The sequence below is a fragment of the Acanthaster planci genome, linkage group LG12 (assembly GCF_054643075.1).
Source record: "Acanthaster planci isolate LZ-2023a linkage group LG12, COTS_SCS, whole genome shotgun sequence".
NCBI lineage: Eukaryota > Metazoa > Echinodermata > Asteroidea > Valvatida > Acanthasteridae > Acanthaster > Acanthaster planci.
Genome location: NC_141788.1, coordinates 218,149 through 231,436, shown reverse-complemented (window position 1 = coordinate 231,436; position 13,288 = coordinate 218,149). Strand labels below are relative to the sequence as shown.

General features: G+C 37.3%; 1 protein-coding gene across 7 annotated transcripts in view; it reads left to right on the top strand.

Annotated features, from left to right (window-relative positions):
* Positions 1–12,442, top strand: part of LOC110985797 (interleukin-6 receptor subunit beta-like) — a 50,582-nt gene extending 38,140 nt beyond the window's left edge. For all 7 annotated transcript variants that reach the window (XM_022247135.2, XM_022247132.2, XM_087144279.1 and 4 more), the window contains 11 exons: positions 640–794; positions 1,893–2,077; positions 2,623–2,764; positions 2,992–3,080; positions 3,243–3,360; positions 3,585–3,683; positions 3,833–3,974; positions 4,290–4,438; positions 4,852–5,169; positions 6,230–6,369; positions 7,373–12,442. In XM_022247135.2, coding sequence (XP_022102827.2) covers positions 640–794; positions 1,893–2,077; positions 2,623–2,764; positions 2,992–3,080; positions 3,243–3,360; positions 3,585–3,683; positions 3,833–3,974; positions 4,290–4,438; positions 4,852–5,169; positions 6,230–6,369; positions 7,373–8,509 — 2,674 coding nt within the window. In that variant the 3' untranslated portion in view covers positions 8,510–12,442. The remainder of the gene's footprint in view (positions 1–639; positions 795–1,892; positions 2,078–2,622; positions 2,765–2,991; positions 3,081–3,242; positions 3,361–3,584; positions 3,684–3,832; positions 3,975–4,289; positions 4,439–4,851; positions 5,170–6,229; positions 6,370–7,372) is intronic.
* The last annotated feature ends 846 nt before the right edge of the window (positions 12,443–13,288 follow it).

Sequence of the window (13,288 nt, the reverse complement as noted above, 5' to 3'; positions counted from 1 at the left end):
GCTTGTCACCAACTACCAGTGATGACCAATTGTACGTTCCCGGCGTTCGAGTGGCCGACCCAAGAACGACAAATCAAGCTGTTCGTGAACATACGAGAACAAGCCGCCCGAACTCAGCCCATCAGTGTAGGGTGTAATTGTGCAAAACTCTGTGGTCATCAAAATTTGTAAGCTATGTTTGAACACCAAAGTGTACGAGACCAATTTGTTCCTGCTGTGACATGTAAGGTGACAGGTCAGTGTAAAGTACATATACACGTAAATTGCATTAATAAGAGCTTCGTGTTCATGGTAACCATTTGGATGAGAAAAATACGTGAGGATTTTAAAAGGTTTAATTGAGGGGGAAAACACAGCTTTCATATCTTGCCAAATATTGCAATTCTCTTTATGCGAGTACTTAACTAAGAACTTGATATTCAAAGGAAAATTACTGTCTTATTACAATATCTGTGAATACTTGAATTCAAAAGCTACATACTTCAATTATTCCTGCACTCCCAACTTACGAAATGTCGAACCATATACATGTCTAATATCCATGTAATCAGACCTACATGTAAACTCAGCAGTAGTGAAAGCTGACCAAGCAAACTGTTGTTTATTTTTCCTTGTTTTCTTTTCTTCTGACATCTTCAGATACTCTGGCAATTGGAAAACAATCACACTGGGAAGGGACATTTACTCGTTCACACAGAAAGCATTAATGTTTGAGATGGAGATCCATGTTGTTCAAGAAAACCCTTTAGGCAACTCTTCAAATACCATGATTTTGTTTTCGACACTCACTGAGAGTAAGTACAGAGTTATTCACTGATTACAATTGTGGAACTTTGAAATGTCTGCCCAGTGTTTTTCACAGGTGTGAGAATTCAGCTATTTAGTTGATTTCAGCTGATTTGTTTAGATGTTGACCCTGAATTTCAGCTTTTTGTACACCTGGTCCGTACAAAAGTATTGGAACTTTTAACATGTCAGCTCTTTTCTAGCTGTTTTAGTGTTGAATTAAATTGGCCACTCACATCCCTGGTTTTTAGAATATCCTTTTAGTAATTCAGGACTGCTCAACTAATTTGATAAGTTAAAACCATGGCAAGTGGAGTTGTACATGTATGCATATATCGGAGTACTGAGTTTATGGAGTATTGATTGGAATGTTGATTTTTGTGTGATGTTGTTCATAGTACTACTGTTTTGAGGCCTTGAGGCTAGCAAATCTGCTTTGAGTTCTTGGATTGAAGTTCCACCCAGCATACATGTACCTGTTGTCCTGTATGCCATTCCCTAGCCCCTTTTGGTAGAATCTACTTAAAGAATGCACAGATAATTGACTTACCTTTTAGTTTTGATATGTACATGAACATTGCAATCATGGAAACTTTGCATGTCTAAAGTGGTTGCAGAAGACTTCTGTGGAGCTAGAGTAGTTTTAAAGGGCCCCAATTAAGCCACTGGGAAAAGTGTTGTGCTGTAAAACTTCTATGTGTTCCCTTTGCTATGCCTCCTGTGAAGAGTGATTTTCTGACGCCTCGTCTATTCCAGTGTGTATGATAAATACACACTTTTCCATGAAAAGAATTTTTGTTATTTGACGGGCAAATGTTATGATAGGTGTAATTAAAATTGTGAGAAAAGTGAGTAGACACAGTGACACTGGCACTGAGCTACATGTCCATCCAACCACGCATGAGAGGTAATGCTACGCCACTGTAAAAAAGTACCAGGTGATACTATGAGATGGTCCACTGGGAACATGGGTTTACATGACTTACACCTTTGTGCTTCCGAATACTGCACCGTTTGCATACTTTGATGACTCTTACATGTATGCCTAAATCCTTTTTTGTGTGTTTATAACTGATTTATTTGTTCTTGGTCTTTTTTCATCATAGCCATTCCCAACCCACCGACAGGGCTGAACCTTACTTTTCTTCAGCATGGAGATTTTACTACAGACATGTGGCTGTCTTGGGAGATACCCAATGAGTGGTTGGAGCAATATAAAAATGTGTTGCTGTATAAATTTTATTACAAGAACGGGAGAACAAATGAAACCATCATAGTGGAGTTGAACAGTGTAAGTAATGAGATGCCAGTGGGAAATGAAGATTGATTTGTTCACTGTCTAAACCACACTGCATTCTTGATCAAAGTTGGACGATGTATAGGATCTGAATCTTATTTCACCAGACTCGTCTTGCCAGCCTTGGCACCAGCTGAGGGGGGAAGGGGTTGGGGACATCATAAGAACAAATGATATGTTTAATGGTTATGGATTTTGCCAATGAGGGGCTAGCTGCTTGCCAGAGAAGCCTTAGTGACGGCCTGGATTTTTCTCAACCTGATTGCCCTGATCCTGTTTTCCTTTTGAAAGAAAATTTTAGGCTGTGTAGAACAATCACAAGCAGACAAGTGTTAAAATGGTGCCTGTTTAATAGCTTTGTATTGTACATGTACTGTATTTAGAAGCTGTTGACTTTTGTCTTCACCTGTGATGTGTTTCTGTTTTAATCCATAGCCATACTTTCTTGGTTTCTTACTTAAGACTTCATGCATATCTCCTAGTAACTTGAGAATTGCATGCTTCTCTGTTTACTACCAAGTATTCATTCTTGTTGGCAGGTGGAAAGTGTGGAGAGGGGGTACCTTATTGAGAAGGTTGAACCTTACACCAACTACATGGTGAGAGTTGCATGTCAGTTGAACGGTGCATCTTTTTGGAGTGAGTGGTCTCCATTGGTGTCTGGAGTCTCTCCAGAAGCAGGTATGGGAGAGTGTTATTTAGCAAGGTGTAATTTTTCTATGGGATAAGACTAGCATCGATAATCTTTATGTATGTTCATTTCCTTCCAAGAAGCATATGCTGAAACTGATAATAGAGAGGATGCTTTTAGCCTAGCAATAAGGATTAGTTCAGAAGACTCAAATGCCAGAAGTGTAGGGGTTAGTCTTACCTAAAATTGAATGACAGATTCTTTTTGACAATTTCAGCACCTAGTGGGAGAGTTGTTGATCTCATTCAGTCTGTGCTTGGTGTCAACCCAAATCCCTACAAGAGAGATGTGCAACTGACTTGGCAGGTAAGATGGTCACTCTATAAAGACTCATGTGACCCCTTGGTCTTTAACTGCTCAAGTAAATACCATGATTTTTCTTTGTTTTATTGCCTTTCTTAAACTTTTGTGCTTCATTCTCAATTTTATTCCATCTTATCACAATGCAACTCTTTTTCCTTTACACAGCCTCCTCGTTTGGATGAACAAAGTGGAGTTATCAGAGGATATCACGTGAATATCTCATCAAATTCTCTTCCTGAGGCACTCAATGTCACTGTGGCTGAAAACATGTATGAACTCCCTGGTATGTAACCTAATATATCTCATACAGGATCAGGTCCATAGTTTCAAACATTGTCTGCCCAGAGATCTGCACGTCTTGATTTTCCACATTTGTAGCATATGTGTAGATGTATATACAGCCACCGAGTCGTAGTAATGAAGAAGGTGAACCTGAGATTGTTAACCTCAAATTTATTACATTGTTTGCATTTAGAGATTCTGAAATATCTCTGTGTTTCAATACAGACATAGATAAGTTTCACCAGTATGATGTCCACATTGCTGCATATACGACAAAGGGGGCTGGGCCCTACTCGCATCTTGTCATACCTGATTTAACAACAGGTAAATATTAATCTCAGCAGAGTTAATTGTTTGTCTAGACTTGAAGTCTGTCAGAGAAAGATCATATCACCTGTCATACAATGTCAGTTCTTAAGGAATATGCTTTGCCAGAACCTTCATTTAGTTACCTTTGGGGGAATACTTTACAGAGCCAGCTCAAGTCGAAAACCTTGTGGCAAATTCAGATGCTCCAAACAGAATCGTGGTTGCATGGGCTGAACCGTCCAATCCACATGGAGAGATTCTCAAGTATGTTGTAAAATGGAACGTCGCATCAAGCCCAGACAACGTGTAAGTACCAGAGGTTAGGAGTTGACAGAAGCTTTGATGGTGAACGTAATCAGTAGATGTGTCTATTTATGGTCGAAGTATATATGAAAGCTGAATGAGACAGCTTTGGTTGTGGTAAAATGTTACATTTGATCAATTATGTCTTAATTCTCATTGAGTTTACAGCATATTTTTGAAAAAAAATTGTTCTTCTCATTTTATTGCTCTTCGTGCAGTTGTTGCCCAAATAAGTATTGATATTTCATATTCATGAGGTCATATATTGGTAGCAGCTGCCATGATACAAACTTATGAAACTTTGTTCTTTGTCAATAGCCATGCAGCTGAACCTTTGGAAAGGGAAAAGCAAAAATTAATTATAGACGGACTTCAGCCCTATACAAAATATGACATATGGGTCATCATCCACAACAAGGTTGGAAAGGGTCAACCTGTCACAGATACTGTCACAACACTGTTTTCTGGTGAGATTTTCATATTTTTCTCCTTATTGTATTTTTCTTTTCTGAGATTGGTTTTTCCTTTTCTTCCTTGAATCTTCCTTCTTGCTGGGAGTGGGACCGCTACACTCTTTTCATTTGAAATGGGTACTTGAATACAAGAAATCTGGTATATTTGTGCACAACTTAATGTTAATATTTTTCTGTTATGTATGTAACAGAAAGTATATTTTGACCCCTTGACCCTGTAGAGGAAATAAATGAGGATTGAAGTTTTTAAAGTAGTTTTCCAAGATGTTTCTATTTGTTGGTATGGTTTACTATTTTTGTGATAATGAAAACAAAATTAAAATGTGCCATGAATACCCTCTGAAATTCTAACTTTTGCTTTATTTTGTGTGACAGATTTTTGTGGTATTGTTTTTTCTAATCCTTAGTACCAACTCGGCCAAGAAATGTGCGTTCCCACAAATCCTCATCAACGGAGATTGAGCTGAGGTGGGAACCACCTGAGACTATCAATGGACCATTTCTTGGTTATGAGGTTCATTATTGGCCAAGCAGTGACCCACAAAGTAGCACCAATAAGTCGGTGTCTGTAACTCAGGCTGTACTCAGTGTTGACTGCTCCATGTTTGAAGAAGCTATCCCATTCATGTTTAAGATCTTTACTGTTACTGGATGGAATGAAGAAGACAAGTTACTAGGGGAACCGGTGTTGTTGGAGAAAGAGATGTGTGGTACTGACTTGCCCAGTAAGTTTGTCGGACTACCTGCTTCCTAATCAATCGACATGCATTCAGTCTTTTTCTCTTCTTCATATGAAAATTATTTGACACCCTTTTGAGGTCAAGTGATTAAAAAGTATTTTGTAGTTTGTTTTTCAAAACATCGGTGCATGTTCTGTTTCATGAGATAGGTTTGATGATAACAGTCATGAAAATGCCACTTTTGAATCCTATGTACATGAAAAAACAAGACTGAAAACGAAGGAAGGCTGAAACAGCTCTGTGTTTATGCAATAAAATGCATGTTGTGTTACAAATTGAACAGTTGTCTGTGCTTTTCCATTCAATTTGAGGAGATCATTGCTGTGGTGTCATTTAGTAACGACACTTCCATTTATAGGTTTTTGGTCAAATTGTAAACTCAAACTTTGCTCATTTAGAACATTTTTGAGAAGGGGATATTTATTGGTTCTTGCCATGTACTCACACAACAATGAATCACCAAAGAATAGTTAGGACAGTAAAATATCAAATCAATGTAAGTTGATGTTTTCTTCTTGAATGGCTTGACAGTTTTACTCATAATCCCCCAAGCTCTGTGTGTACAGTGATCATTTTACCTGTACAGTCACTACCTATGTACTGATATTTAGATTTCTCCAAAACAGCACAACCAAAATTGATACAAAAATTCTGAAATGCATCTTCAAGGGTTTCAGAAAAACATTGTGTTGCATTAATTAGACATTTATGTACATATAATCTTCTTGAATAGGGTTTTATATCAGTATATATATATTTATGTCAGTAAATTTACATTTAAGTATTTTATGTAAGTTTTTAATCCAACTAGCGTGGAGAGCCCCTCGTCAGGAGTCTTTTTGTTTTGGGCAATCCATCGGAGACTGGTTGGGTTTTGTCCTTTGTTCCAATGTTTTACTGTGTGTTTTGTTTGCCTGTATTTCCCGAGAAATGAAATAAAAAATAAATAAATAAATAAACTCTTAAACTTACACCGCTTTGAAGTACTGTAGGTTCCAATTCCAACCAGTACTGATCATGCATATTTCTTTTATATCTTTTCCAGCTACCGCCATCATCATTGCTGTGCTCATCAGTGCTTTTTCAATCTTACTGCTTGTCTTCTGTTTTTATACTGTCCGTCACTCTGCACTTATGAAACCATCTCCTAATCCTTACTTCATTGACGGTATTCTGGAGCCTTCAGTAAGTGTCTTGAATAATTATAGAGGCTTTGTGTGATAGCCATCTTGCAGGGTAATTCTTTTGTTCCACTGAGAAACCACCTTTGCATACTCTGTAGGACAAAATCATTGGCTTGCAAAATGACAGCCATGCAAACTGTCTATTGCTTTGTGGGTAACATGAACAAATTACTATTCATGGGGGCATTGTACACGCAGTTTACGCTGATTGTTCTAGTTTTGTATTATGCATACTGGCCCTAAGCATCTCAATGTGAGGAATTTTTACAGAGTACAGGTATAAGAATTCTTGTTTCCCTAGATTTCTCGAGATGTTTAAACTAAAAAAAAAAAAAAATCACCTTGTGGGGGAAATGTGCCCAATTCACTTACGGTCGAGCAACCAAATCAGTCGCAGGTTTCATTTTGTATGTAACAAATCTGGGTTCATATGCAGTGCTGCCCCACATGGTGCTTTTTATACAAATTACTGTATGTTTCCCTAACATGAAGGAACGTGTGTGCATGCACAGTATGGTAGAAGCAGGCATGGCAGTGACACCAAAAATAGCTGAAATGACATTGACACCACAATGACATGGAGTACATTGCAAATTACAACCCAGAACACAATGAAATCCTCCTAACTGTCAGATATCTATGAGCAAATTAAAACAATGTGTATATCTTTCTTTATGTGTATAAATATATAGATCTTCTGTATTCACAGATTCATTTTGCAATCTCAAAGCTTGTATATTTAATATAAAGCATGAGTTTTGATGAGACTGTTAACAGGTAACTATGTGAAGTTTGCGGTGTTAACAGGCTTATGCAATGGCAGCCAGTCATTGTGGGCACTACATTTTGAGCTCTTGTACTGCTTCACTTTATGTAAATCCCATAACCAATTTCCTTGGGGTTTTGTACGTGTAAGAGAAACCATTTCCCATTTTTCTGTTGTCCAAGGGTTAATATTTAAGCCTTTTATATATTATTCCCAAAATTTTCATTTTCTCTTTCAGAGTGAGAAATTTAAGAGTCGTGTGACTTTTCACCAAGATAAAGAAGATTTTGATGTTTTGAACACTTGCGAGTCATTCCAAGAGTTGATCATTCAAGAGTCGCAGGTTACATCTAATAAGAGCAGTTTAAGTACAAGCTCAGGTTCCAGTAGTGATCAGGGATTCCATGACATGCAGTCAGATGCTGAAACTTATAATCAAACCCTCATGAATGAACACAGACGACCCAACACTCGCTGTTCAAGCGGCTATGGTCATTCTGAGCTTGATCTAGAGCAAGGACAGAGAATGCTGTCACCAATGGAGGAGTATCGTGAAGATGAGGTTCCTGTCTTCAGTTGTCCTGAAGATGGTGACGATTGCATTGTCCCAGTTACCAGCTATATGATGCAGACTTCTGACAAGGAAAGGCCACTGCCAAGTCCAGAAGCAGTCCACATACCCATGGGTAGCAGGGAAAGTGTCCAGTACACATCAAGGCGCGCATCTCCTGTCCTTGGAGTATCACAGTCATCTTCTAGATCACCACATCGTCTGTCCTCAGGAAGTGAATCTGGCAGCATGACCTATCTTCAGTTAGGAGCTAATCACCCTGCATCAACTTCCCAGAATAAAGTAGCAAGACAGGACAAAGGAGAAGAGTCTGATATTAACTACAGTCAAATGGCCATTCAAGGTACAGTCTCTGTCCAGACACCCCCATACGAGTCTGTCTGGCCTTCGGAATCAAGCCCGGAGGAGTTGGACTCGCATCCGGGTGCCGTGAACCCAGACTGGATCAATGGATTCCGCACTGATCTTGGCTTTAACAACAACAGCAAGGAGATTCCGGATATCCACTCTGTTAGCTCTTTCAAAGCACCACAGGAGGTTATTGTGGCGACGGCGCTCTCACCACAAACACCCAACAAATCCAGCAGTCCCGAGGTTGACAGGCCATTGTTGCCAAAATTGTCCTCTACAGATAGTGAGGATTACATCGATATTGTTGGTGGAAACAGCTCCCCAAGGGCTAACCCTTCACAATTCTCTCTGCCATTGATGAGTCCAAATAGCAGGAATGATGCTAGCTGTATGGACTATGTCTTACAGTCAGAGCTGCCCCCAGCTAGTCCACAAGAAAGTACAGTCCTTTGAGCTTCCGGCCAAAGAGTTTATTCTTAATTAATATGGTTGACTTGTGACAGTGATGACCTGGTTGCTCAGTGCATTGTTTTCTGAGGGCACTGTGAGACATCTTATTAAAAACAAGTTGGATCAGATATGAAGAGATACCATACAAGTTAAGAATTGTGCCTGCTCCTAATTGATGGTGTAATTGAATTATTGGCCGAGTGTATGATTAATGAGGGCGCGATTTAATACTTTCAACAAATAGTCAAAAAGTCATCTCATTATTACAAAGATACAGTTACAAATAGGCTGATGTAGGCTTTGCTCGCCATTAATGTTGTTCTAATTTTCCTGAGAGTTCAGGATATTGTTACAATTGTAACATGGATTAGGAGTGGCACCTTCCTGTGGAATCTCTTTGGCCCATGTTGTCAAATGTGTCTGGAAAATCAAACAGTGACTTTGTTTAAGCATGCTTATTCTGGCATTGTTTTATTTCTCTGTTGTGCTTGGTCCAATTCCAATCAATGCCACCACTTTAATTGACTTCTCAATACCTTAAAGTGTAATTCATCAAGCAGAGTTACAAGCCATTACTGCGTTGGCACAATGATTGTGGAGAGGTGGTACATATGTATGCATATTACATGTGTCCTTGACCAATGAGGTGTCACAGTTGTTGCGATGTCTCCTTGGGCAACTTCAAATCAGCATTCATTATTGGATTTCTTTCCAGCAAAGCATTGTAAAGTTTGCTTGCTGAAAATATCTGTAAATACAAGGTGCTCTTGTCTGCATGTGGCATCTACTTAATTAGTTGATATAGAGAACAGAACATCAGGGGACAAATGTCACTCTCAAAAAATGTAAAAGTTGCTGACTGCCACTTTGAAATGATTTACATTGTTTGAGGGAATAGACCTGTTTCAAACCACCAATTTTGTATTCAAAAGCTTTCAAAAGAGCTTGTCTAATACTGTCAAAATTATGTCTTCTAATTGTGACCCACCTTTGGTGATACTAATGGTGACCCACCCTTGGTAATACTTCATCAACCTTTTTATGTCTTCTTCACTCAACTTCTTTTTCTACTTACAACTAAACAAATATAATTTTGTAATTTTTAATGACTCATTTAACTTCCTGATCAAACAATAAAAAAATTAGTCCCTTTTGCCACTTCAAAATATTTATTTTATATTCCAGCATGAAATTACTGGTTGCAGATGTACATAATTTTTTTATAAGTGTTTTCTAAATTTGGAACTCAGTCACTGTGTTGCATATTTGCCATTTTAATGCCCATCTGACTGTGGTCCTTAAAGATATATCTACACCAAGAGATATGTCAGAGCAGAACTCTGCTTCAAATCAAAGGTTAAGTTACTGACAGTTTTAGCTCTGATATGTTTTTTTCCCACTATCTGATGCCACAATGATTTTGGCTTATTTAAAATGTGACTCTTGTTAAAATTCCAGTGCATGTATTCTGAAGAGGAAAATATTTTAAAAGAAATACCACTAACAATTATCAAGTAATTGTAAAACCTACATGTAACTGTACATAATCAAGGCTTTGTGTTATGTCAAACACCTTAAGTTGTTAAATATTATTTATTATTAAGAGGCTCATGGAAAAATGTTAACTTGGTCCAGAAACGGGTTACATGTTCTTGAAAGTCTAAGATACATTTTGTCAGCTGGATTGCTATATGCTTTACTGATATGTTTCATTTGAATTTGAAGTTAATTTGTAAAAGCACCAAATTGGCCAGTCTTAAAAGTACTCATTTTCCTTGACCAAGTCATTAGTATTGATAACATTGTAACATTTGTAGCAGTGTAAGAAAGATACATATATATAATGCTGAAATGAAAATCCATTAACAGATATTCCCAAATCTGTGAACAATTTCTTTTCTTTGTTAGGAACAGCAGATTGGCATTACATTGGAGAAGCATAATTCAGCACTTGTTAAAAACAAACTAACAAACTAAGCCTTACAACAGGATTTTGATACAATTTCAGCCTGCACACTACAAAAAAGCACATTTTAACATTTTTATGGCAGTTTTGTTCAGCATAAATTATCAAGATGAATGACTACCAGCTTTCAGATTTTGTTATACTTTTTATCTGGCTTGCTACATTAACAATGCTTTGTTTATAAAGATAATGAACATTTAAAGGTGAGACAGATTGAGCAGTTAGTCATTGACTAAGGAGAATTTATTCAAGAACAGTAAAAGAGTTTGTGTTGTAAAAAAATGTGTGTATACAGAAAGTAAAGAGTGTATTCATTGTATGTACATGTATTTGTTACATAAGTATAAATATTGTACAAATTGTTGGCAGACATGTATTCCAAACAATTTTAATCGCATATGCACAGCGGAAATGTTTATTTTGATGTTGATATTTGTGAAAGTTTCATACTAGAGATAACAAGCATGTATACTTTTTGGTTGGTACATCATGTGCAGAATGTAGGGTAGTGGTTTAAAATGTGGTTATGAAAATACTGTTTCTAAAAGTCTTAAAGTGCATGCGGTGAACTTGACAGTCATTTTGTTTTTATGTTAAACTTTAATTTAGCTAAATGTTACCTCCACCAAATATTACCTATATCAATAAAACAAATGTAAAAAAATGTAAAAGTTGAGCTCTTGTTCCCTCTTGTTGCACCACAAGCATGACCACCATTTGGCAACAGAGAAATCATGGGCATGTACGTGATTATTTATGTAAATAGAATGTGTATAATTGCCTGCATTTGTGACAGTAGATTAATAAACAAAAATGATTAAAGTGTGCTTCAATCTCAATAGTCCTTTTTTTTTTAATAATTCATGGAAGCCCTTGTGTTGTGATGAGTTCCAGTATAAACACCCGTACATCTGTTGGTGGTAACATTACAGATCTTTGGTCACACAAACATTTAACTTTGGAGTAAAGAAGTTTTGTCAGTTACTTCAATTTAAAACTGAAATCAAGCGAAGTGTAATGTGCTACTTTTTAAATGCACAAAGAGATTTTATTAAAGATGAATAATTAAACAGGACACTGAACACTTATAAGATTGGAGTACATGCGGTGAACTTGTAACCCAAAGAGGTTTTAAGAATTTTTTCTTAAAGAGTTCAGACAACAGAACCACATAAAATTTACAAAACTTGTATGATTATTATTTATACTTGTTGAGAGTATTGTTCCCTTTTTTCTTGAAAGTAAAGTCATTGAAAACCCACTGGCTTCCTCACAATGATTCTTTGTTGAAATGTTTTGAAACTGCACTCTTATACAATTTTGCTTGCATTGAACAGTTTAAATTCCAACGTATCCCTTGTTTTCTTGCCATCTTTGCTTTGTGTGTTTTGCGTAACTCTTACTAACAATTACTGATGATGTGTAATTATTTTGCTGTCACTTTGCTCATTGCGAGAATAACTTATTTGACTCAAATACATCGTTCAAAAGATGTAATATTTAATTTTGCCACAATGAGTACTTTTGACAGTTTCTTCATAAAACCCAGTAACCAGGTTGGACTGCCATGCCTGTGGGAACACATTGTCTTAGGGGGTGCTGAGGTTGTAAAATCATAAATATCTGTATCTCTGACATTGGTGAGTTTATGTTTGTGGCTTAACGTTGTCAAAAATGGGGTTGCTGTTTTGTACACCAGCACCTTAGTCCAAAAAAGTTAGGGAATGCTTCAACACCCACAGCACCCCGTGTTCCTGCAGGCTTGTGGACTGCGTGTGTTGTACTTCAAGGTTATACACATAAATGTTTGAAAAAGAACATTTTAGGGGTAAGCTGTGTGCTCTAAAAAAGCAACATAACAGTTTGACCAAATTGAAATCTTACTATACATACAGTGTACGTTTATATTTGTGTTATTTTCATATAGTTTATTTGCAAACTATTAAATGCTGTTAATTGGAACCAAAGCAGCTCTTTTGTCAATGATTTGTGTCTTTCTGATCTCCTGGACATCTTTTTCCTGTATAGTATTATCTTATTAGCTGTGATGTGAGAACACCAAATTATGAGCTGTAGTCTGAACCTCTCCCCAGTGGAAGAGGTTTAGGAAGAGAGTTAGTCTTCATGAAGTCCTGCTGATTCCCAAAACTCCACTACATTGGAGGGAACATAACTTAGACAGGATAGGGCAAGGGATAGGTGTGTGGTGTAAATTTATGCCGGGGATGTGGGGCTTTGGGATAACATGTATTCTGAAATTTGTATCCGGATCCTTGTGGAGACATGGCTTTGTTCTCCCGTGCCAAAATATGGTGCCTTGTGGAGACCCAGAAGAATGGGTTGAATAGGTCTCCACAAGGAATTTCTAAAGGTGTATAGGTCTCCACAAGGAATTTCTAAAGGTGAATAGGTCTCCACAAGGATTTTACGAAACTGATTTTTGGAAATTGCTCCAAAAGGAGAAATTTTTAATGTGTAAGAACTGTCGCAAATTGAAGTGTTTCATACAAGGGACATTTGGTCAAAATTTCAGTCCAGGAGAGTGATTCATGTTGAAATGGGACTCAAAGCATTTTGAAAATATCGTTTCACATGCGACCGAATTAGTACATGCCTGCCATAGAAATTTGAAAGGGGAGGGGGGCTGACAGTCAGGTAATGTTTATGATAACGTGTATGTAATGTATTTAAAGCTTTTTTAAAAACTGTTCTCCCTTCTTGAGTGTTATTGAATAAATTTTGGTTGTTTGGAAGTCCAAAATATTTTTTACAATGTGCCTTGATTTTTCTCACCATGTAAAAGTTACGTGGGTGTG